Source organism: Melanotaenia boesemani, chromosome 23, assembly GCF_017639745.1.
Source record: "Melanotaenia boesemani isolate fMelBoe1 chromosome 23, fMelBoe1.pri, whole genome shotgun sequence".
Lineage (NCBI taxonomy): Eukaryota > Metazoa > Chordata > Actinopteri > Atheriniformes > Melanotaeniidae > Melanotaenia > Melanotaenia boesemani.
Genome location: NC_055704.1, coordinates 24,686,692 through 24,711,091, shown reverse-complemented (window position 1 = coordinate 24,711,091; position 24,400 = coordinate 24,686,692). Strand labels below are relative to the sequence as shown.

Here is a 24,400-nt window from a genome sequence, read left to right as displayed (position 1 = left end):
TAAAAGCATTAGGGTGCAAAAGAGACAGAAGAGTTTGAACAAAAACAGCTAACATTTAAAGAGAATACATACAGAAGCAGAAAAACCAAATGTTTAGTTTAATCTCAGGATGGGAAGCAAACTTGACCCAGATGATCCTAGATGTCTCGGTGGCTCACATGGTGTCAGATACAGAACCATTCAGAGCTCTACACCAGCAGCCACATTTTCAAACCAGTTCCCTGTTGTTGGTCTTTGTTAAGAGAGCAGCAGCATTCTGAAATCAGATGAAGTTTTTCTAAATCATGCTGAGCCATCAATCCCGTGTAGATCTATTCTTCAGTGTAACAGGTTCCTGCTTTAATTTGGCAGTAAAGATTTATCTTATTTATCCCACAATAACACCAAAATTTCTGGATTGATCCGTCGTTTTTAACATTACTGACGGAAGCTGGACACAAATCTTTGTTTCCAGATGCGATTTAATTTTATCTTTATTTAGTTGAAGATCTTGAACATCCAGGTATGGATTTGACTGAGTCACACACTTAAGCTTTGTATGGGACCAGATGGTGAGACACTGACTAGCAAGATGGACCTGATAAAGTGGCTAGTGAGATTATAAATGAACCATATTAAATACACTTTACTGAATAAGTGCTTCAAACTAAACAGTATACATCCTTTTTTCCAGTTTCACCACTGACATTTAAATGGATGTTGGAAATTAAATTATGAGACAAGCTTGAAACAACAACAAAGAATGAGCTAAGTCATGTTTTTAACTGGTTTTGTTTTATGCTGTTTTAGTCTCGTGCTCCTGGAAACTTCATCTGCAGCTTATCTATTTTCTCTTGTAACTAAAAGTGTTTTTCCTGTATTGATGTTGTGTTTAGAGAGTAAAAAGTGAAGAAACGCGGAAACTCATACATGTGTTCATTTTTTTAAGTCGTGATAAAACATTTGGAGCACGAATTTAGGACGTCGCCACATTTTTCAAGGACAGTGAGTGTAGTACGTCTTTATTCCGATTTTATGAATTTAAGTTGCCTTATTTATTTTACAATGAAAGTGACAGCAAACGTATCACGTTAAAAATTATTTAAAACATTTAACATCCATTTTCTGCTAGACCACTTTTTCACTCTGTATGTTTGAATTTTTCACATGAATGCAGCGCGTTTTTATTTAGATTTTTCATTATTTATTTATTACATTTATATCATGTTGAAAACTTTCGGTTCAAACAACTTAAAAACATCACCGACTATGTTTTGATTTTCCGGGGAACTTGAATGCAGCACGTCTTTATTCGGATTTTTTTTAAATGCAAATTTATTTATTTATTTTTTTCATTTATTAGGCTATATATGGAAACCAAAGAAAAAGCTAAGTCGTTGTCCGAGTTACTCACAAGCCCTATTTTTAGCCAAGGCGCGTTCACGTGGTCCGCGTTCACTTGTCGCTCATCATCAGACTGAACTGGTCTGAACCCAGTCCTCATCTGCACCAACACACGGATCTTCTACAGGATAATTAAAAGGTAATGTTGATATTTAGTTCTTTTCTTGTAATCTGTCATTTCTGTGTTTGTGTAACTTTATTAACTTTCCTCTGTAATCAAGGAAGTAGCTGCTAGTTGAAGTTTTCTGGTCTGTGCTTTAAACTGTTAGTTTTTTTAATAATTGTCCATTTTCAGACACAAAAATGTGTGAATGTATGTGTGAATGCGCAAATTTAAAAATGATTGTTGAAATAATCTTTAAGTTGATCAGAATAAGCTGATCCTTCATCCTATTTGTTTAGTGTAATAGTGTCATGTTTTATACATTTAAGACTCTAAGTGTGTGCTGATTTGGGGAAATGAAGTTTCAAGCTGACACAACTTCCTTTTAAACATCAGTAAATGCTGCATGAAGTCTATGGTTTTATCTATTGCTTTATTTTAGTCATGCAACCTTCAGCCAAAAATAGCACACATACACGTACCACAGCATTTAATATGAACACATGAAAATGCCTTTAATCAAAGTATTAGTGTCTTCTCAGTTGTCTGGATCACTGTTTTATCCCCCCAGATGTGGAAGTCCGTTGTGGGTCACAATGTGAATGTGAAGGCAGCTACAGAAGGGGACGACTGGGAGACAGACCCTGACTTTGAGGTGCTGTATACTTCCTGGACTGTGCATGACTGTTTCTTAGGAGGGGTGCTTCTCAGTCAACCCTGCCTGGTTTTTGTGTTTCAGAATGACGTATCGGAGCAGGAGCAGAGGTGGGGAGCCAAAACCATTGAGGGCTCCGGACGCAAAGAACATATCAGGTTGAAAGATGAACAAGAATCTGTTTCTTCAAAATAACAAGTGCACTGCAAATGCAGATAAATGCAGAATTCAGTGGGTGCTGTGTAGGAACAGGAAGAGGAAGTGAGAGTCGAACACAGGCTGTCAGTCAGCAAGTCTCCTAATATGGGTAATATAAGGTGATGACACTGCTAGTGAGATTTAAACCACTGCTGACTGGGTGACTCACATTCACAGTTAAAAAATAAAGTTTCATAGTCCGCATTGTTCTCTGAAATGTTAGACACAAGCAGACTTGGGCGTATTTAAAACTGTGCAGATTAAAGACCTCTATGCACTTAAAAACGAAAAAAAAACTGGTTAACTACAGTATGTTTACACGGTGTGCTGTATAAACATCCACACACTAGTTTAAATAAAAGAAAAGTGTGAAAATTGCACTTATTATTGCAGATAAACCAGAAGGGCCCCCACTGCTTGTCTCACAGCTGGATTTATTGGCTTAAACTTTTAACACCTGAATAATGGTCAGAATGTTTGTCCTTTGAAATCTGAAGTCTTTATTTAAACCTTAAACAAAATATAAAAAAAAACAACACCAAAAACATCATACTATTCATGGCCTTGTGACGTCAGAATTATTGTAATTCAAAATGTGTCCACCGGGGGGCAGAAGACAAGTCTCAGGCGTTTGGAGCAAAGTTTATTCCATAAGGTGATGCAGTAGATCTCAGAAACTACCAAATATGATAGATTAGACGCTAAAAGGTTCATGCTTTGCTTCCCTGGTTCGAGAGCTTAGATTTCCTTCATTCAGGGTGCCAGTGTTGGTTTATTCCCTGCATTATTTTTACATGTTGGAAAAGCGCTTGTTTGTATTGTGTTTGAATGAAATGGTTTTGTCGAACCAGACTGAGATTGTAACAGCATATCTGACTGATGGTGTGAGAACTGGTGCGGACTGATCCATGTGCATGTTTGCTGGCTGCAGCGTTGCAGAGCTCAGAAACAAAGTCGCTGTGGAGCATGAGCAAGTGAAGCAGAAGGAGCACATTCCCAAAGCATCGTATGGATATGGAGGGAAGTTTGGAGTGGAGAAGGACCGAATGGACAAGGTGAGACATGACTCTGGTGTACTTCAATACATTTCATCCTCTGCTCTGAAAAGAAATCATGTGCTGCTGTTGGTGATTGTGTCTGCTGTCAGGGGGCCGTGGGTCACGACTATGTGGCAAAGGTTGAGCAGCACTCATCCCAGACAGACGTGGCCAAAGGATTTGGTGGTAAATTTGGTGTTCAGAGAGACCGTGTTGATAAGGTGAGGAGTCGTCTTTATTTGGGATTCATTAAGCCTTGTTAGATTAGTAAATTATAATATTATATACAATTAATCACATTAAATTACGGATAGACAGTCTTCTCTTGAAATGAAACTACAGTGATGATCAACCATAACGATGTGACTGAACCTCAGTAAATCTGTGCTCTCTGCAGTCTGCCATGGGCTTTGAATACAAAGGAGAAGTGCAGCAGCACACCTCTCAGAAAGGTTGGTCCACTTCTAGAAGTTGCTACTAGCTGAAGATTAAGCTGAACATTTTACTTTCTGTTTTAGATTACTCAAAAGGATTTGGAGGGAAATACGGCGTTGAAAAGGAAAAAGTGGACAAGGCAGCTTTGGATTACAGCTACAAAGGCGAGACAGAGAAGCATCAGTCACAGAGAGGCGAGTTCAGCTGGTGTCTGTCTGCATGAAGAAAGCTTCTTTAACTAGAAATCCAGTAGAAGACTGGAAGAAAACATGTTTCCAGGCCCAAAGCCAAACAATAAGTGCCAGATGTTACGGTATAGGTGGTGACTCAGTGCTTAACATTACTTCTGTTAAATAGTGTGAAAAGCTCCGGGTGTTCTGGAAGGAGGTCCTCAAGTTATTTCTAAACAGACAGAAACTGCTTTCTAAACTATTTCTGCTGCACACCTGGAGATTTTCCTGTAAATATGAGGAAATGCAAACTCATCCATTTCTGCTCATTACAAGTTAAACATGTAATCATTTTAAACTGGAGGGAAACTCAGAGACACAACTTGAGACAATTTATTAGGGAGATGCTGGTAGTTTGGCATTGGAAACATTGACTTGTACAGTAAAAGAAAATGATTATGAGAAGTGGAGGCCTTTCGTAAATGTTATGGTATGTCTCTATGCTACACTAGCATCCTCCAGGCAGAGCTTTGAGACGGCAGCTCCTCCTGGAGCTTTCATCGTCCCGGCTTAGATTCAGGGGTGACAGCTTCCAGCTTCACATCATAGCTGCTCAGACATTTTCTGGTTTTAAGTTCTTGCTTAAGACCCACTTCTTTGCACTGGCTTGTAAACACAGTTGAGCTGGATATTTAAACTTTTTAATTCTGACTTTATCTTGTAATTGTTTTACTGTTTTATTTTTATTGTACAGCATTTCAGGCAAAATGCTGTACAATAAAATTATCTCTCTCTCTCTCTCTCTCTCTCTCTCTCTCTCTCTCTCTCTCTCTATATATATATATATATATATATATATATATATATATATATATATATATATATATATATATAGATAGATAGATAGATATATAAATCCATTACTTAATGAATTTCTATCTTTTTATTTTAAATTTTTAAACCTAATGAAGTGTCGGGGGGGCAGAGAAAAAAAAGAAATGGGCTGATATTTGACTCATGTTGCATCTGCGTCTTACTTTCTCCAGACTACGCCAAGGGGTTTGGAGGGAAGTACGGGGTGGATAAGGAGAGGGTGGACAAGGCGGCCCTAGGCTACGACTATAAAGGAGAAACAGAGAAGCACCAGTCACAGAAAGGTGAGTTAACCACCAAGCTTTTTTTTTTAGATTTTTCTGGGGGCTGATTTCTTTATCCTACGCTCCACTTTCAGATTACTCAAAAGGATTCGGAGGGAAGTTTGGTGTTGAGAAGGAGAAAGTAGATAAAGCTGCACTGGGTTACGATTATAAAGGCCAGACAGAGAAGCATGAGTCACAAAAAGGTGAGCAAAGGTTTCCATGTTCGTGTCATGTGAAACAGCAGAGGGCTTGTAATTCCTCTAATTTGATGACCTCTTTTTAGATTATTCAGCAGGTTTTGGTGGTCGATATGGAGTACAGACAGACCGCATGGATAAGGTCAGCGACTAAAACAAGATGAATTTATTATTTTTTCTCTGACTGACTGTATAATCTGTAATTTAAAGGAACAACCTTTCAAAAGCATTATGTTGAACAAAGGAAATGGAAACAGATGATCAAGTTGTCCTGGGGTGTAAACTTTGGGACAACACCTGGGTTTGCATACCAGTTTTCACTCAGGATGCTGCAGTTGGGGCAACAAAAATGGGCAAAAAAGCCTCATTTTCTTTAAAGGAACACTCATTTTTTTTACTTGAAATGGTGTGATTTAAATTTTACCCCCCAGTTTGTATCTTGACAGGAAGGTTGGGGGAAGCTTACAAAATATGAGCTTAATTACAGACGTATTACGAGCCCATAAATTTCCCTCCTCTGACCAGAGGCATGGCATAAACTCTTTACAGTACTAAAATTAAGATTCACCATCTGCAATTTTTTTTGATAGATTTAAGAATCCTTTTCAGCCCTGATCATTATATTTTATGCATATTGTTTATTTTTACCTCCATCATTAACCTGTAGAATGCAGCAGGCTTCTCAGACATGGACTCCCCAACTTCTGCGTATGAAAAGACACAACCGCTGGAGGCCTGTAAGTTTATTTAAAAACAGAAAACAACATGTTGGTTATCGTGACTCCATTACTTTAGTTTTAATTGATTGCTTTCTGCAGCAAGTGCAGGTGCAGGAAAACTGAAGGCTCGTTTTGAGAGCATGGCCAAAGCTTCAGATGAGGAGAACAGGAAAAAAGCAGAAGAAGAGAAAGCAAGAAGACAAGCCAGAGAGAGGAGAGAGCAGGAAGAGGCCAAAAGCAGACAGCAGGTAACACCACCCCCATACGCAGAGTTCAGTAGTTCTCTGCATGCACATGAGCTGCGTTGCATTTTGTCACTTGTTAAAGGAGCAAACCAGCAGAGAGGAGGAATCTCCTCCACCACCTGTTGAGGATGAGGCTCCGGTGTATGACCTGCCGCCACCTGAAACCGAACACCTCATGCCAGAGATAAAAGAAATACCTGAGCCAATGCCAGAGGTCAGACGGGCATCAAACCTCAGACATACCAAATAATAAAACGGTTCATTCATCTGTGTGAAATGTTTAAGATTAAAGAAAACTACTTCACTCAGGTATCTTACTGAAGGCAAACCTCTTTCAGGAGGATCCAGAATGTGACAACCCCCCAGCCTTGCCTCCACGCTCAGATGATCTCCTAGAACCAGGTGCCCCTCCTCTACCTGAGAGGTCTGCAGCGGTGGACGAGGATGAAACAGACTATGATGAAATTTCTGGGCCACCAGCTGCTCTGCCAGCAGGTCTGCCTGCTTACAAACCATTAGCTAAACTTGGAAGCCTTTCAGATTTACATGCATTAATCTCAGTGTTTTATCTGCAGCGGATAACGACTACCAGGACCTGTCGTTAGGCCAGAAGGCAGTTGCAATTTATGACTATGAGGGAGGTATGAGCTTTCTGTACCATGGGCATGTATTCACTTTGGAAAATATAACAAAAGCTCATCTCAGACGTGTTATCTTTTCACTCAGAGGCGGATGATGAGATCTCCTTCAATCCAAATGACGTCATCACCAACATAGAAATGATTGACGAGGGTTGGTGGAAGGGACAGTGTCATGGATGCACGGGTCTGTTCCCAGCTGCCTACGTTCAGCTGATGTAGAGGAAGAGTTTGTCCTGCGCGCTCTTCACTGACAGACTTGTGTTTCTTAGACTGCTAATATAAGGAAGTTATACAGTAAAGCTCTGTATTTATGGAAGAAATCAGTATATTTTCAGTTGATTTCAGTCTTTTGTCTGTATATCTTACTCAGGATCTGAAGATCCTAATTCATTATAAACAATAAAAATATTTACAAAGGTCATGTTTGTATGACAGCTGTTTTTATTTCTATTTGACTGATTTCAAGCAAACTATTAACATGATGTGACAGATTTAGCTTAAACAGGTGTGCAGACATCTGCTATGACAGCTCTGAAAGGTGAACAGAACAAAAGTGGAAATAACTGTTAATCAGGGAATGAAGATTTCTATTTCTCTCTAAACCACTCTAGGCACATCTTACACAAGTCTTGTGTTCATAAGACTTGGTCAAATCAAAATGTAGCTGCTGTTCCAGTTGAACAAAATGTTTTCTGCTGTGAATCTTTAGACAATTTCAGGTTTTGTGGAGCAACACTGAAAACGGTTCAACAGTAGAAACTTGATGCATCTTTTCTGTATCCAAAGTCTTTGAAACAAAGCTTCCGCCACCGTTTTGGTTTACTCTGTTTTACCAGGCAATGCCCTTCTTCTTTTTGCCCTTGCCACTTTTCTGTGCCATCCGTTTGCCTTTTAACTTTTTAGCCTGCCGTTGGCTCATCCATGCAGGATACTGTCCATGTTCATCCAAAAGAGTTTTCTTGTTGCGCTTCTTATCTAGGTCCATCTTCCCATCTAAAAACCAGAAATTTAGAGATTAGAGTTTGTAAGATGATAGTTAGCCCTGGTAAGAGAATACACTGTCATCCTGCTACAATATACAGATATAACGTAGCACAAAAAGTAAGGAAATTTGTGTTTGGTTGATTATTTCTTCCCTTGAATAATACCAGCTGGTATTGATACATCATTGGAAAACCTGATTAGTCATCTTTACAGTGAAGTATATCTTATAATGATCATGCTTCTGTGGAATAACCACCACAGCTAAATGTGTGGATAGTGTGAGATGATGAAAAGACCTGCTTGTAGGATCAGCTTTGTCGTGCTGTACGTGCCAGAGTGACCAACACAACCACACTGGTTGACCATCAGCAACTGCTGGTTGACGAATAAGAAGCCATCTTACAGCAAAATGTGACCAGACTGGTGACCAGTATAAGGGGGCGATAATAAGCTGTTGTGGTTGTGTATGGACCAGGGGTGTCCAGCTCCGGGCCTCGAGGGCCGCAATTCTGCAGGTTTTAGATGTTTCCCTGATCCAACACACCTGATTAAACTTAAATGGTTCTCCGCAACAGCTTGTCAAGTTCTGCATGATGACCCATCATGCAGGACAGTGGCCTTCGAGGACCGACTTTGGAGAATCTGTTCTACATGCTACTGTAAGAACGTGCAGTCATCCAATCCACCAAGAAACTCTGAACAAGACAAAATACCAACAGTGGAATATATTTAGAGATTTAGGCATTTTTAGGGGACACAACTAACACATTTAACTGTGTTGTTCGTTCCACAATCCTTACAAACTATACCTGGTTGAGAAGGTGATTAATCAAGTTTTCCAACAATGTATGATACAACACAACTGGTTCATCAAAGTGGAGAAATAATTGACTGAAACACAGATTTCTATACTTTATATGTGAAGTTTAGATATACACAGGTATCTAATCCAGACAATTATGACACTACTTTTACATGTCCCAATCACTGAGTAATGATGCAGTCCAACCATGCATCTTACATGTTATAACAGCTTTTTAAAAAGATGTTCAAAAGATGCAGCACTCAGTAATTAGAGATAATGCCTATGCCACTCACTTGCTCCAGATTCGATGTTAACACTGTGTATAAAAAGTATTAAAACTCACAGATACCAGTGAAAAATAAATAATAATGGTTTATTTAGTCATTTTAGCTGTCCTTCACCCACCATCAACATCCTCTTCCTCCATGTCAACATCTGTCTTCTTCTTTATCTTGTCAGCTTGCACCACTGTGGCGATCTCCTGCAAGTCGGTCATGTCAGCTTCTCCTTTCTTGTCCAGACTCAGAGCTTGCTTGAGACGAGCCAGCTCCTTGGGAGCATTTTTCTTCCTCTTTTCCGCCCGCATCTTTCGCTTCCATTTGCTCCGGAGGCTTTTAGCCATTGTGAGGATGCTCTGAAAACACAGAAAGTTATGCTATGATGAGGTTTTTTTTTCTAAAATATTAGTTTAGGAACTGTTTGAGGGATTTCAAGGAGTCATGATGAAAAGGTTTGATCAGAAAATGACTGTAGAATAGAACATGGAGGTCATGTGATTGCTGCCCTTGCTGTAACTACTATAAGTCAGTTTAAAAAAAACTGTATGCAAGAGCAACAGAAACAGACCTGCAGGAACTCGAACTGTAAAAGAGAGACTATTTAAATTTGATTACAAAACACCTTCTAATAGTGATTATATAACTTAAGATTAGATTTAAAAGAATTGTATTAATCCATTCCTCTTCAACAGTACAGCATCATAAACAAAAAGGAAAAACTATTTGGGAAAGCTACTGCATTCCAGTACACCCAAAGAACATAATACAATTACACACATTTTTACAGATCAACCTAAAATAATGAACGACATACAGTCATTGACTCGTTTAAGTTAAATGATTGAAGTAGACATTTGTCTGTTAAAACTATTACAGCACTTAAAGCTAGCTAACTGCTAAGGTAACGTTATCCAGCCGTTTAAGAAGTCAAACTTTATCACTGCTACTTTGCACATTAAACAGACACAGCTTTGACTATTACTCCACGCTTGAGAAGAAAAAAAACATTTACATACAAATATTTTATATTACCTGGTTAAATTTTCTGCGTTGCGATTAAAAGGTACACAGGCAGCTACTTGCACGTGTTTACAAGAGAAAAACGGAAAATGACGCATGACGTTAAAGAAGCTTTGACCTGATTGGCTCCTTTGGACAATCTGAAGACTGAGTAATCTGATTGGCCCGCGAGCCAAATCCAGGAAACTGTTGAATTTTAGATCGTAAACATCATCGACATGTAAAGATTTATGGTAAACAACATCTTGTGCAGAGTTAAAAAAATATACTAACCTGTCTTGTGTTTTTATTTTATAAATCAGCTACAACTAAACCACATTTAAAATAACCTAAGTCCTGTAAATTGTAAGAATTTTTCTTTGTTTAGTTCCAAAATTTGACATGAGCAGTTCAAGCAGCCAAACAGCCCTCGCGCGAAGCTTCGGTGCAGTCTGCAGCCCTCCGTCGTCCTCTGCTTTATCCCAGACCCCCAACATGTTGGACTCGGCTGCAGAACAGATGATGGTTCACAAAGATTTCCAGGCAACTTTTGATGCTTGCGAAAAAGGTTTACAGAGTCTTGCGAACATGGACCAAGAAGACAACAGGTGACCCACGAGACGTAGAATTTCTTCATATCCACTTTGCTGCCAAGATGTTGGGAATAACTCTGTCTTTTTGTCTCTGCAGATGTGTGGAATTAAAGGCAGGTTTCTGCATCTTGGGGATCCAGGCACTGGCTGAGCTGAATCAGTGGCATGGGGTCCTCTCCTGGGTGCTGCAGCAGTATGGGCACGTGGAAAACATACCAGCTAAAATAATGCAGATGTGGTGAGGACAGCTCAGGCATTCAGTCTTTTATTTTGTCTTTATTGGTCACGTTATAACTGTGAACAGGCTAGATAACCCAATAGGTTTGGACACTGTAAAATGTAAATATAAAAGACTGCAGTGATTTTCACAGTATTTGGCCCCTGAATTTGATTGAGATTCATCCATAAACAACATATTAAATTAAGACAATTTTACTGTTGTTTTTTTTTTCTTATCAACAAACCTCAAAACATTTAAAATTTGATGGCAGCAAAACAACAAAAGTTGCATCATAATATTGCCTCATAATCTCTTTTAACATTAAATCAAGAAATCTCTTTTATCATGTTCCAAGTGTTTTTTATATGCGCCAAATGTTTTTGGTGGATGGCAGGTCTGGACTGTGGTAAATGGTAAATGGTCTGTACTAATATAGCGCTTTTACTGTGGGTAATTCAGCCATGTTGCTGTGATAGATAAAACAGAATAAAATAACCAAGGCTTCTCTTAAAAATGTCACAGTCCAGATGGCAGCAGGGCATTTGCAAATCATGGTTGGAACAACTGCTGGAGTCTTTCTGTGTGCATGCTCTCCTCACACATGTGTGTGTTCTAGACATGCACAATAGGTTAATTGATGTCTCTAAAGTGACCCTAGAAGTGAATGTTGTCTCTCTGTGTTGACCTCACCTAATAGGTGCTCGGATGAGCTCCAGTCCATCTGTTGACCTTGCATTGGATTAATCAATATGAAAAATTGATGGATTAGAGATATTCAAACTAAGATAGGACGCCTTTATTTGTCCCCCAACAGGAAACTTACTTTGCAACAGCAGCAAAACTAAGGGATCAGAAACACTAAGTCATCAAATAATGAAGATAAAAGTTGTAAAAGATCATAAAGATAGAGTAAATTTTAGAAAGTGTTCAATATTAAGAATATGTACAATAAATATATTATATTGGCTTGTGTAATGTGCATGTTTGTGATCCAAATTTTCCTAAAAAAAAGTTTTTACTTAATGAATGAATGAGCAAAAATAAATAAAGATCAGTTGATAAATGGCCTTCAGGTTCAACCTGTATGGTTAGAAATCTGACTTGCTAATACACACGTTTGGAGTATTTTGTGTCACCTTCAGCAGTTTATTAAAGAAAGAAAGAAATTATGTTAAAATTCTTTTCATAATCAAGTAAAATTCTTCTGTTTTAAAACTGAGAGAGGCCTTGTTCTAATGTCATAATTCCTTGTTTTATGTGAGCATAAGAATCTGACTTTGCCATCATTCATGACAAGTATGAGACGAAAATCGAGCAGCCAAGGATTTTTGCTTTAAAAAAGAAAAAAGAAAGTGTTAAAATACTGACTGAACTGATTTTCTCTCTCATTTTGGCAGCATTCTCCTCTACTCCAAGGTAGACGAGCCTGCCGTAATGCAGGAGGCAGCCGGGGTTTGGTTACGCTGTTCGTCTAACTGCAGAGCGGCTGGTTTCCGGACGGTGGCGGAGTTGTATCTGCTGCACGTACTCGTGCCTCTGGGGCATGCAGAAGAGGCGCGCGAGCTTATTGCCGGGGAGGTGGGTGCCGTTGCGTTCACAGAGGACCAGAGACAAACGGCGCTGGATGTTGTGGAAGAAAAAGAACGGCAAAGGGAAGAACCTCCTCCACATCCCAGGATCGGTCCCGGCTCTGAGATGACTGCACATCCTGTCTCCAGTCCAGGTCTTTTATTTCAGCTCAACCTTCTTGACTTGCACTATCACGCTGTCACATGAACAAAAGTAATAACATTTTTTTCTTTGTGCAGGTTCTGTAATCCATAAAATCGAAGCCATGCTCAGGTTTTTATACAGAAAACTTTTGTTGACCGGCTCTGGTTCGTTCCCTCTTCGGAAAGTCTTTCTGGTTGCTGTTCTCCTCTACATGATTTTTTTCCGACTGGATCCAGGTTGGACGACAGATTCCCAGTCATGTTTTGTATTAACAGGCTGTGTGACTCGAAATAAATGAAGGCTTTTCCCATCTGTGCTCTGTCCACAGCTCTCCCATCATCATTCCTGTGGATTTCCAAACTTCTTCAGCTGCTCAAACAGATGTGGAGAGCCATGTTCGCACCGTATTATAAGGCTCTAGCTGACAGTCAAGGGCTGTAAAAGACTGAAAATCACAATGTTCTCTGTACAATAAGCTCTTTTATTCTCCAAAGCCCATAAACAGTTTTATTTTGGGGATAAAAACACAGCATTTTGATGTTACAAAGATGCATCAGATTACCAATAACCTATTTTATTGCTTGATTTGTTAAGCTACAGTTCAGCAACTCATCTTTCCACGTTTCACCGCTGTCCCACCAGCTCATCATTGAAGTTGTAGGTCCAGGCATCAGCTTTACAACTTTATTAGATCAATAATCCAGGTCAGGGTGGCATCAATAAACTATGAGCCTAAGAATAAGGTAAAGGTACTCCTGCAGTAAGTCTTTAAATGTTGAGTTTGGCTTTTTGGTTTTCAGGAAAAAGTTATTTTACTATGACACTGACTCAGCAGTTAGTGGAAGAAAAGCTCAGACATTTACAGAGAAGTAACCTCATATAAAAGCACTGAGTCAAAGCCACAATTTGTCATCATCAAACCTCTTTAAGTTTAAAAGTCAGAGTATTAAGGATTATGTATTTGATTAATACCAATGCAGTACTGCTTATGCTCACACAGACTTGCAGGACTTCATCAGTCCAGCTTATGTTAATGAGGTAGTTAAAGCATCACAGGGTAAATGTCAGGGGTTGTGAAAGTTGGATTACATTTTGGACTTGAAGCTTTATTTTTTTATATATCTAGAGGACCAAATTTAGACAGATGGGCTCAACTGTGCCTGCGGTTAAGCATATCTCATAGTTTGAAATCTTATAAAGCATCAAGACCTTAATTTGAAAAGTCTGAAAGTGTAAAATAAAATGTTGTGCAGAAATATGACTGTTGTAACCTCGTGAAGGTTTTAAGCAGAAGAATAAGAATGAATATTATAGACGGCAGTTTAATAAGTTTATAACTAAGGTAAAAATCCTAAGAATTAAATACCTGTAATGATGATGATAATAATAATAATACATATTATTTAGGTCTTAATTCATAACCGGAATAAAAGTTTAAATAAAAGTTTGAATCAGCCCTTTTTCCGCACTACTACTACTAGTACTACTACTACTAGTAGGGTAATCTTTCTACAAATGTCATTTTATGGTTTTAAAAACTGCCTAAAATAATGAATCAACAATATTTTGTTCATTACTGGAGTTAAGTGGGATTCAAGAAAATTTGTAATCAAGTCGTGTTCCTTCAGTTTCTTCACCAAAATAAGTTTTCGGGCCGTCTTTCCAAAGCAATGTGACACATGTACACTGAAGAGATGTAGAGTTTCCACCAAATAATTAGAAAAGAGCGTTTATCTTTAACATCAGGGAAATATTTATCCATCCATCCGTAACCTGCCATTGATGGCTAGTTCAGCCGTTTCAGTTTGACTGGCATTATTACTCTGGAAGTGAGCATTGTTGATGGGAAATGCTTTAACAGAGATACTGAAATGATTTAAAGTAGAATAAGATCACACAGATAAGATCTACAGCGTGATGGACACAATAACTCCAGCTTTTATTACAGAGCTGCTGCTTTAGAGAGACAGGAACTCTATTTATGTAAAAACTCCTCATAGAAGTATGGAAGCCCTTTGTAACTAAAAATCTGATGTTGTCAAACAATTTAAACTTTAATTACATGTTTCTGTGTGTGATCTTGACATTGTCCCATATAACGCGTTTATAAGGTTTGTGTATTTAGTTCTGCGCATGTCCGCTTTTAAGTTTCGATTCCAATACAACCGTTGAAAGGAAAGTGAAACTGAAGCTGGGCAGGAATGTGTTTTCACAGCTCAGCTGAGTCAGACCTGCTTAGTTTATTTCCAGGATGGTAAGTATGAGGGCGAGTCTCCCTCCAGGAGTTAAACCTGCTAAATGAAACCAAGAGTTCAGAGATGTGGAGGTTTTTTCCAGCTCTGTGGCGTCCACACTTAGGTAAGTAAAACTGTCGACTTTTGCCTTTGTGCCTGTTTCTATCAGTAGCGGAATAAAAAACGAATCCTTTTGTAGATTTGGATCAAAGTTATGAAATAAAGGTTGGATGGAGGACACACCGCGCGCTCCTAATGACGCTCAAACAGCCAAATACCAGCAGAGAAGAAGATTTTAGCTACTTTGTCCGACATTTTCCTCACTTTAGAATAAAAAAGACCAATTTCTTGGTTTAACTTTTTATTATTATTATTATTATTATTATTATTATTATTTTCCTGTTTTCTGAAATTTTTTCTTAAAGTGACTTGATCAAACAGTTTTTTTTATAAAGTAAAATATAATTCAATATTTAGATAAATTGATAACAAAAAATGAATTATGTATAAATAAATTGTAATAAAATATAAACAAATTATTGCATAAAAATTTAAGAAAAGTTTGTTGCAGGTTTGTGACAGTAGGTGTCTTGGTGTTGATAGATCTTTTAAAATGAGATTTTCTAGTGAATGCAATATGTTTTTGCAAATATTGCTGTAATTATGTAAATTTGTGTTTTATATTTGATCTTTTCATATTCAGTTTATTATTAAACTGACTTAAATGACTTTAGGATGTCTAAATTGAGTGTTTTTCTGTTTTAGTCTTTTGTATTTTGCTAGTATCTTTTCACCAGGTCTTCCTTAAAAAAAGATTTTAGGTCAGGGGACATCCTGATAAAATAAAGGTTAAACAAATAAATAATAACAATAATATGAAAAAATTATAACAAAAAGCACATGTTCTAATAATTTAAATAGTAAAATTAGCAAATACTGTGGATTAAAATAGGATATTAGTACTTTTACTTCAGTACTTTTATATAAGTAAAAGTTCTGCACACCACCTTACTTACCTGTAAAGTACAGTATATCATACTGTAACATAGCTGCAATTTGTTAAGGGGCAACATATATAACTAATTGTTTTCATGCTCCATTACTCAAGCTCACATCACAGAGATAGTAAACAATTCTGCAATTTCTCTACGCAAGTCCACAAATTTCCCTGCATTTTTCTCTGACACCCTTTCACAATCTGGAAGACTTGCACAGACTTGGAGCTTTGCCACCTGATGCAACTTATACATGAGGGATAAATTAAAATCTGGATCAACCACATATCTAGTTGATATTCAAAATATTTTGCTTTCCTCTACCCAGTTTTCCCCCTAATATACACTAAATCTGCTCTATGATAAACTAAAGAGGATTCCTTGGTGTTTTTTTGACAGTAAACCTTACTGTTGGTACACAGACAGTTTTTTTTTGTCTTTTTGGTGGTCTGTCTCAGGAATGAGAGGCCTTATCAACTACAATCTGTCCTGCTGTGTGAACACATTGCTGCAGACCTTCTCTGCTACCTGGGAATTAGCAGATCTACTAGAAAAGTAAGCAAACTACTTGTAATCCCCAATAAAGTACTAATATAATCACTACATGGTGGAAAACAAACCAATGCTTTTAATAGGAGCTGAAGTGAGGTTTTAGTTTCCACATGTTGAGTTCTGTGGCTGTTTGACCTCATATAACCTCTTTCAAATATTTGAAAAATGCAGAGTTGTCCATCTGGAAGCAAGTCTGTGTTTCTAAAGTGGTAATAAAGAAGAGTGATGAGGGTTTGTGAATTTCACAAGGTGGGAAGCAGCTGGTGTGAGAGCGGACAGTCGTAATCTTCCCCTGCAGCTAAAGAGAGTCCTCGCGGCCATGCGGGGCGACCTTCCTCAGCTGGCTCCACATCGCGACTTCCTCCACTGTCTGGACAGAAACTGCATTCGACGTAAGAGACGCAGCCTCACACAGCAAATGTCTGACATCAGTCACAGCTTCTAACAATGTTGTCTCGCAGTTAATACGCAGCATGACGCCAACGAGGTGTTCCTCTCCATTTTAAACTTCACGCAGCAGCAGATGGATGACCAAGTTCTGGTTGGTCTTTAATCAGAAATTCAGGCTATATTTCATCTTTTAAGTCTTCTATATGTACAGCCCTCACTTTCTCTGCCAGGCTCTTCAAATCCAGAATCTGTACAAGATTTCAGTGGGAACATACCTGCAGTGTTTGGAGTGTGGCTCCATCCAAACTCTAAACAGCTACCTGCTCAGTCTGCCTCTACATATAAAGGAAGATCCCAACACTCTGGTGCAGTTTCTGTTAAATAATGTCTTAAATTCACACAGACAACATCAGACTGAAACATATCCTTGTTCTAAGAGTCCCACGTTCCCTTCGCTCAAAATTTTCTGCCCTAACTCTGAAATTTTTAGGAAGACTGCATGACTTCTTTCTTTGAGCCTCAGGAGCTGAGGGACAGAAACTGCTGCTTTTGTCCACAATGTGGAACTAAGAAACCATCCAGAAAGGTGAGGCTTGGTTTAGATGCTGCCAAACTGTATCGTCTAACAACGTCTTCTACTTGGAAGTTAAATTTGTTTTTCAGGGCATGAAAGTCCGCTCCCTGCCTCGCATCTTGTGCGTGCACCTGGAACGATTTAGGAACAATCGGGGTTTAACCTACAAACTTGACTGCAGAGTTACTTTTCCAGAAGCCTTTGACCTCTCCGAGATACTGACGGAAGCATTCTCTGCAGACTTTGCACAGGTGCTTCTATTTCCCATGTAGCAGCTAATTATTTTATCATTTGTCTAAAACTGTATATGTTCTTTCAGAACAACTGCAAGTACACTTTGTATGGGGTGGTGGTGCACTCTGGCTCCGCAGGCTTCGGTCACTACACCGCCTACGTTCGTGACAAGGTGAACAAGCACTGGTACTATGCAGATGACAGCCACATACAGCAGGTATGTTCAATCAGATGGTGTCTGTCTCATATTAATTAAAGTTATTTCTGGCTTCTTAGATGCTAAAAATATTTACTAATAAATGAAGCATTTCATAGTAACCAATATTAATCAGTAACCTGAAAGTCTTGAACATGTTTTGTATTAACACAGCATGTTTCTCAACATAACGTTGCACAAAGTTAAAGGATTTCATTATTTACGACAGATAATAAGAATCAGGTAATCCAGGCAAATCTCTGTGTGGGATGGAGATGAAAACCCGTTCTTAAAGGTGCAGCTTGCAACTAAATCAAAGATCAATAACAGAAAAAAATAATATATCATTATAAACTGTGTTTCTATTGGCATCTAATCAATTTTCTAAAATAATTATGTTTGTATTCTCTTAGAATGATCCATTTATATCTACTTGTTGGGGGTCCACAGACATGGCAGCTACGGTGTCTCTGAATGGACAAACAACTTTAAAACTGCAGTAGCAGCTTTTTTCTATAGGAGCTAGAGGACTGTTAGGGATAAGTAAAGCTTTAAAAGGACAATAAAAGAAGATAATGCACATGTACACAATGTTGAAGTAGTTACCTGCAGTGCAGTCATCGCTGCACCTGAGGCCACTTGATCCACTCACACATGAAAACATGTTTATGTCTGGAAGAACTTTGGCCACTGACGGCCACCGTACATTAACTGCACTTGGCATTAATTACATTAGCAAGTAATTTCTATGCCCATCTTTACCACTAGATGTCAGTAATTCTTACACACTGTACCTTTAATGGTTGAAATCTTCAAACCTTTAGACAGAAACCGTTCTGTACAAAAATAAGCTCCAAAAATGTTTATGCCTTTTCTGGGCCTGAGCTAATTTAAGAACGACTAAGGTGAAGCAAAAAAGCTCTGGTCAGGATTAAAATTTTATGTGTTTTTGGAAATCATGGATATGGTATCCTCTGGACTAACAAAACATCTTGCATGTTATCAGCACAAAAATTCAAAAAAGAGTTGACTATGCAGAGAATACCTTACTTATTTCAGCAAAACAATAACACACCAGAGTCTGTGTATTACAGCAGGATGCTTTTGGGATGAAAGGTATTGAATTGGTCTGCCTGTAGTCTGGGGGTGTGTATTGGCGAGATAAGACGATATATTGCGATTTTTCTTTACCAGAATTTAATGGTAAGAAAACTTACAGCATAGTAGACACTTAAAGCTGTTACATCAGTTACGTTTCACTACAGAATTAATAAAAACACTCGCCCTTTATGTACAAGATGAATAAAGAAATAAAATCTGCCTCATCAGTAAAGATCACAAATTGTAATCCCTGTAGCATCAAACATACCAAAGTGCAATACAAACAATCTGTAGCTTAATATAAATATGTAAACAATGATCATACATATATAGAATAAGTTAGTTTCTTGTTTCAAAGTATTTATCAAAAGAAAGTATGCTGGATGTAAAATCAAAACAACACTTTTACTGGTATCCTTTTAACATGTACATCTATATAATAAAAAGTTAATATGCTTAGGACTCTTCAAGTAAACATTAACAAAATAAAGTGAAGTTTAAGCGCAACACAAAAATGAACCACTACTGTTAATGTTTGCATATTCAGTAAATTTTACATGACAGAAGATACAGTTCTTTTTAAGATCGATACAATATCGTCACACAAAATATTGCGATATTTCAGTACATCGATGTTTTCTAACACCCCTGCTGTAGTCCAGACCTACAACCTGCTGGAGAGATCTGGTGTAATATGAAAAATCAAATACGACCAAGGACATCCTGCATGTTAGCACACTTTAATTTGAAGTGAGAAAACTTACATTTAAAGCCAAACTGTTAGCAACAGTAAACATTGTTTAGCGGATGCAGTAAAGTGGTAAACAGTCCTCTGTAGTAGCTCTTTTCCTTGTTTTACTTTAAATCAAATTTAGTGTTTATTGTTTCAAACATTGCATTTCTCAGCTTCAAAGTTTATTATGTAATTTCGTGCTAATTTTAGTTAAAAGCTAGATTAATCTTACCAACATTTGTGTAACAAGGGTTTTACTGTAAAAAATAATGTTCAGTTTTGTGAATTATTTCTTCCATCAAAGGGGAGGTCACGTATTCGGCAGCGTTGGTTTGTCTGTCTGTTAGCAACATAACTTAAAAAGTTATGGACGGATTTTGGTTAAATTTTTGGAAAATCTCAGAAATGGAATAAGGAACAAGTGATTACATTTTGGGGGTGATCTGGATCACTTTCTGGATCCAGGAATTTGTAAAGGATTCTCTACTGTGGGGAGATGGGGATAATTTTGCCATTACAGCTTCTAACTCAAAAACAATGTCCACAATAATTGGCAAACAAAAAGAAAGAAAAACAATTACAGGGGCTTGGTGGAGGTATGCGAGCTTCTAGTGCAAGTTCTTCTAGTTTATTATCTTTTATCTTTATTTTTACAGGTCTCCTGGGAAAAGGTGAAGACAACATATGGAGGACGTGATCGGTACTTCGCTCATCAGTTTTCATTCCTATGTTGTGATTATTTGGTTTCCTACTAAGAGAGGACACATGATAAAGATGAACACTTTATATCTTTATACTGGGCATGCCATAACAACTAGCTTAATATACTAGCTAATAATATAATAGACTCAAAACAGGATAAAAAATAACTCCATCCATGAATGAATAAAGTACACGTTGCAACTTGGCAGTGCCTCTGATGAATACGTTTGATGTAAGGACACAACCAAGCTAGCTATTAGCCCTGTTTTTAACCTTTATAAGTTAAGCTAAGCTAACTCTAAGTTAAGCTGTTCTGGTCTCTGCTCAATGCTCCTAAATGGCACACTGTTCCTTTAATTATTTTTAAAGATGCATGAAAAAATGTTCTGAAAACACTTTCTGAGCCCAAAACAAAATGTTCAGATTAATTTTTTCTCATTTTTACTTCTGTTCTTTTACTTCATCCTCATCTATAAAATCTCAACATTTGGAAGACAAAACTCAGCAAAACCATGTGACTCATTTTATTCTTTTTACAGCTGCTTCAGTTTTGTTTTAGAGTTCAATGGGATCTTATTAATAATATTTACAGCACCTAAAAGTTCAACAGTCCCGGCTTCATGGAGCTTTTATTCTCATAACTTGAGAAACTGCTTTATGTTCCTTAGACAAAGCCTTATTGTCTGGTTCATGATAAAGATTAAAGTCGAAAGGTGACAGTATTTTTGACACAAAGATGCTTAAACCTCTGAGTTCTTAAAGGAAATCCGCCTCATCTGTCACTTGTGCCTTTGGAAACCTGGTTGTGATTTTTTTATTCCTGTGTGGTGTAATGGAACCGTCTTTACTTTTTCTCCTAAATTTAAGAAGTCCACCTTTCTTTTCTTTTCCTTTGTTTTACAGAGGGACAGCATATATGTTGATGTATAGAAGAAATTCAGGAGAAGAGGGACAACAGCCTGAATTCTCTGGATAATGAAGCAGTGGAAAGATGGATGAACATAGGCAAACCCAAACTTTTTATGTTCTTGAAGTAACTTATTGCATTTGGATAGGTTTGGATATACTGTGTATGTTTTTTCTTTCTGTTTTTTTCTGACTTTGTGGCTCTTATCAGGAATGAGCTCATCAGGAATGTGAACCAGCAGTGTGATTGTTGTCAGTGACCAGTAGGTGTAGCTCAAGACTGAAAGCATGAACAGTTTCCCCCTCAGACCACACACACTGTAAACACACTCGGTGACACAGGGGGGCGGTGGGTTTGAAGGGAATGCTTAGCTTTGACATTTAAAGGAAATACCTGCAATATGACTAATTTTCCCAACAATTTTACAAATAAGTTGCTTACAAAGAGAATGAACTAATTTTTTTATCTTGTTTTTCTGGAAGAATAATCAATTATCACCATGTCAGCTGTGATTTTATGAAGTTTTATCTTTCCACTGTTAAAAACCGATCACCAGAATTTGTTATTCATTTACTGATGCAAAAACACCACCAACTGTGTGTGTGTGCTTCTGCATGTTAAGGGAACCATCCAGTGAAAAGAGGGGAAATGCGGTAGATGCAGCCACGGTGTGTAAACAGCGCTCGCTGCAGCCCGTCAGTCGAGCCACTGAAGTTCCCAGTCGCTCAGCCAAGAGTCTGGGAAACGTGTGAAATGGTTCCTATGTGCTGCAGAGCGCTGACTGAATGGAACATGTCTGCACAGGGCCAGAGGCAGCAGGGCGTCGTGCTTAGTCATCTCTGTGCTGTGTAGCACAGATGCAGTCTTTTTACAGCTTTAGAAGGTATCTTCTCACGGTCAGAGCGCAGGAAGCTGTTAGATGTTTGGCTTGACCTGAGTTGGTGTCGCTGATACGGTCAGCTGCTTTGAATTTCGTTGGTGACGGAAGATCATAAATCTTTCTCAGAATGAAACAACGCTGACATTTAAAACGGTCCTGAGTCTTCAATCAATATGTGCCACAACTTTGGGTTTTAGATGCCTTACATGCTTTCATTCAAGCACATATTAACAAATCAATAATTTTTACAGATGTGTTGCTTGCATTAAATTTAATGGTAAAATGTCACATTTTCAGCATCTGATATGCTGTTTATGTTATATTGTGAATTAAATCTGGGTTCATACGATTCTCAGATCATTGCATTTTGTTTTTATTTACATTTTACACAGCTTCACAACTATTTGGAATTAGGGTATATGTATATATATATATATATAGTTCAGTATAAGAGCACTAATATCTCCATTGAAGCCAAATGTGCAATGAAGGGTTCATTTTGGTGTTAAAGCTGTTCAAAGTGGAACTAATTAAACCATTTTATATCCTGTTGATTGGTTTGGTTAATAAAATGCTGTATATTGTATTTAGAAATCATCTATATTGGTACACGCGATTGATTTCAGCTTTACTTACTCGTAGTATAGTAAAAAAAAAAAAGGTAAATCTGAAATGAGTGTAGCAAAATATGCAAAAGTCAACAATGTACAAAGTTTGTTCAATAAAACTTTCAGTGAATTTTCATCCCTTGTGGTGCTTCAGTCACATTTGGTGTATTTGTGCCACCAGAAAGGCGGTCCTGATTGTAAAACAGGTCAACTGAAATGTTATCCAAAGAGCTGATTCTTCTTTGGAAAAGTTTTTAATTAATTATGCATGTTCTCCAGCCATGTGTGAAATACATGCTAGATGAACACCTGTCCAGAACCAGCATGACAGAGACCACCTCACAGATGCTAACAATGTAACTGTATGACACGAAAGCACCACGGCCGCCCGAGGCTGCACGTTTAAAGTCTGACTAAACGTCTGCACGTCTCCGTTTCCCCTCAAGCATGTGTCACAAATACATCAGGCCATTGTTTCATTGTTTGATTGAGCCCAGATCCCTAGATGTACTCATTTACACACCTTACAGCAGATCATAATCTCTGCTATTGTGCTCCTTATCTCTGTCAGGTGGTACCCGGTCACTCAAGGACACCTTATGTTGTTTTGTTTTGGCAGGTTGCTTCTGCAGCAGTGATAGTGATTGACACAATAAATCCATAAAACAGCTGGCAGTGGGACGACCAGTGGGCCTGCAGCAGAAATTATGTCCTCATGGGTTTGGAGGGTGGCAACACAATATGCTGATGTTTGTAAATGCTTTTCAGTGATTGTTGATGCGTGTTTACCAGTTACTAGGTGATACGTGGACTTTGGCTGGTTGTGAACACTTAGATTTTCTCTTTTTTGCAAGCAGAGGATTTTGAAAACAGCTTAGGTAAATGCTTGTGTCTGATTTAATTTATTTTCAAATTTACTAGCTAACAAATAACCCATCCTCTGTCTGAAAACCACCGCTTTATGCCAGTCATCAAAGAGTATCCTGCAAGCTCTCCTGTAGATAGAGCAATAAGAAAGCAATGGAGTTCAGCTGTGAGATGATGGGCAAACTCTGTCAGACACAAAGAATCCAAACCCCTTATTTTATGGCTTTTTAGCCATCCCAACAGCATGACTCTTTGGCAGTCTCATCCTGTTATTGAGCAATATCTTAGTCATTTGGGGCCGTGACATTTTGGTCAAAAGATTTTGTCTTTTCAAAGTGCATTTCAGTTAGTTTCACACATTCCTAAGTTTTCTGCCCGTAGCATTATTAAGTCAAGATTTTAACCTGCTTGACACTTTGGTTTACGACCAAACACCTGCAAAAGAAATTACATTCCCAGTGCTGATCCATGTGCACATTGCACAGTTATTTTCTTATTTGTGCAATAATTCAACTCTCTGTGCAATGATTAAACAATAATTCTTAAAACCCTTAACTTTATAGCCATTTCAGCCCGTTTATGATGCTTTGGGTTGAAATAAAAACCCAATCTTATCACTTAGCATATAGTGAAGCACTATAAAAACTGAGCAGGAAAAAAAGAGTTAAGCTACACATGCTGCCTTTCGAATAGTCTTTTTTAGGGAATGGCTGGCTTATTTCAGCAAGACAATGCCAAACCACAGTCTGCATCCAGGGGTTTCAAACTCTGGTCCTCAAGGGCTGCAGGTTTTTGTTGTTTCCCTGCTCCAACACACCTGATTCCAACAACTTCTTGTCAACTTCTTCCCAATGACCCATATAATTCATTCAGGTGTCTTGGAGCAGGGAACAAACCAAACCTGCAGGATAGT

General features: G+C 38.1%; 4 protein-coding genes across 6 annotated transcripts; 3 read left to right on the top strand and 1 right to left on the bottom strand.

The window, feature by feature from the left end:
• Positions 1 to 1,386: 1,386 nt before the first annotated feature.
• On the top strand, positions 1,387 to 7,341 carry hcls1 (hematopoietic cell-specific Lyn substrate 1). The gene is made up of 16 exons (XM_041977231.1): positions 1,387 to 1,522; positions 2,058 to 2,141; positions 2,226 to 2,299; positions 3,271 to 3,394; positions 3,487 to 3,597; positions 3,774 to 3,828; positions 3,895 to 4,005; positions 5,028 to 5,138; positions 5,213 to 5,323; positions 5,404 to 5,459; positions 5,985 to 6,054; positions 6,136 to 6,284; positions 6,364 to 6,495; positions 6,620 to 6,776; positions 6,857 to 6,922; positions 7,008 to 7,341. Exons 2-16 carry the CDS (start codon positions 2,058 to 2,060, stop codon positions 7,139 to 7,141), a joined length of 1,545 nt encoding a protein of 514 aa, XP_041833165.1. The 5' UTR covers positions 1,387 to 1,522; the 3' UTR covers positions 7,142 to 7,341.
• A 4-nt stretch (positions 7,342 to 7,345) lies between these two features.
• Positions 7,346 to 10,111, bottom strand: llph (LLP homolog, long-term synaptic facilitation factor). The gene is made up of 3 exons (XM_041977236.1): positions 10,022 to 10,111; positions 9,117 to 9,345; positions 7,346 to 7,915 (listed from the first exon to the last, which is right to left on the bottom strand). Exons 2-3 carry the CDS (start codon positions 9,331 to 9,333, stop codon positions 7,752 to 7,754), a joined length of 381 nt encoding a protein of 126 aa, XP_041833170.1. The 5' UTR covers positions 9,334 to 9,345; positions 10,022 to 10,111; the 3' UTR covers positions 7,346 to 7,751.
• Positions 10,112 to 10,150: 39 nt separating this feature from the next.
• On the top strand, positions 10,151 to 13,770 carry pex26 (peroxisomal biogenesis factor 26). 2 transcript variants are annotated; one of them, XM_041977235.1, is made up of 6 exons: positions 10,151 to 10,242; positions 10,377 to 10,596; positions 10,679 to 10,819; positions 12,199 to 12,524; positions 12,610 to 12,750; positions 12,843 to 13,770. In XM_041977235.1, exons 2-6 carry the CDS (start codon positions 10,391 to 10,393, stop codon positions 12,953 to 12,955), a joined length of 927 nt encoding a protein of 308 aa, XP_041833169.1. In that variant the 5' UTR covers positions 10,151 to 10,242; positions 10,377 to 10,390; the 3' UTR covers positions 12,956 to 13,770. The 2 variants fall into 2 exon arrangements, with proteins under 2 accessions (XP_041833169.1, XP_041833168.1); XM_041977234.1 differs by having other exon boundaries at positions 10,206 to 10,596.
• A 134-nt stretch (positions 13,771 to 13,904) lies between these two features.
• usp18 (ubiquitin specific peptidase 18) lies at positions 13,905 to 22,609 on the top strand. Of its 2 annotated transcripts, none has more exons than XM_041977233.1 (10): positions 13,905 to 14,872; positions 16,202 to 16,298; positions 16,545 to 16,687; positions 16,757 to 16,836; positions 16,916 to 17,050; positions 17,176 to 17,271; positions 17,349 to 17,510; positions 17,579 to 17,710; positions 20,180 to 20,194; positions 21,129 to 22,609. In XM_041977233.1, exons 1-10 carry the CDS (start codon positions 14,833 to 14,835, stop codon positions 21,153 to 21,155), a joined length of 927 nt encoding a protein of 308 aa, XP_041833167.1. In that variant the 5' UTR covers positions 13,905 to 14,832; the 3' UTR covers positions 21,156 to 22,609. The 2 variants fall into 2 exon arrangements, with proteins under 2 accessions (XP_041833167.1, XP_041833166.1); XM_041977232.1 differs by having other exon boundaries at positions 20,180 to 20,223.
• The last annotated feature ends 1,791 nt before the right edge of the window (positions 22,610 to 24,400 follow it).

Coding starts and splice junctions, on each gene's coding strand:
- pex26 (XM_041977235.1), top strand. CDS start 10,391: ATGAGCAGTTCAAGCAGCCAAACAGCCCTCGCGCGAAGCTTCGGTGCA. Junction 10,820..12,198: donor GCTAAAATAATGCAGATGTG/GTGAGGACAGCT, acceptor TCATTTTGGCAG/CATTCTCCTCTACTCCAAGG. Junction 12,751..12,842: donor TTTTTTCCGACTGGATCCAG/GTTGGACGACAG, acceptor CTCTGTCCACAG/CTCTCCCATCATCATTCCTG.
- usp18 (XM_041977232.1), top strand. CDS start 14,833: ATGTGGAGGTTTTTTCCAGCTCTGTGGCGTCCACACTTAG. Junction 16,688..16,756: donor GGACAGAAACTGCATTCGAC/GTAAGAGACGCA, acceptor GTTGTCTCGCAG/TTAATACGCAGCATGACGCC. Junction 17,711..20,179: donor ATGACAGCCACATACAGCAG/GTATGTTCAATC, acceptor TTATTTTTACAG/GTCTCCTGGGAAAAGGTGAA.
- hcls1 (XM_041977231.1), top strand. CDS start 2,058: ATGTGGAAGTCCGTTGTGGGTCACAATGTGAATGTGAAGGCAGCTACA. Junction 4,006..5,027: donor GAAGCATCAGTCACAGAGAG/GCGAGTTCAGCT, acceptor TACTTTCTCCAG/ACTACGCCAAGGGGTTTGGA. Junction 6,055..6,135: donor GACACAACCGCTGGAGGCCT/GTAAGTTTATTT, acceptor TGCTTTCTGCAG/CAAGTGCAGGTGCAGGAAAA.
- llph (XM_041977236.1), bottom strand. CDS start 9,333: ATGGCTAAAAGCCTCCGGAGCAAATGGAAGCGAAAGATGCGGGCGGAA. Junction 7,916..9,116: donor GGAGGAAGAGGATGTTGATG/GTGGGTGAAGGA, acceptor TCTGGTTTTTAG/ATGGGAAGATGGACCTAGAT.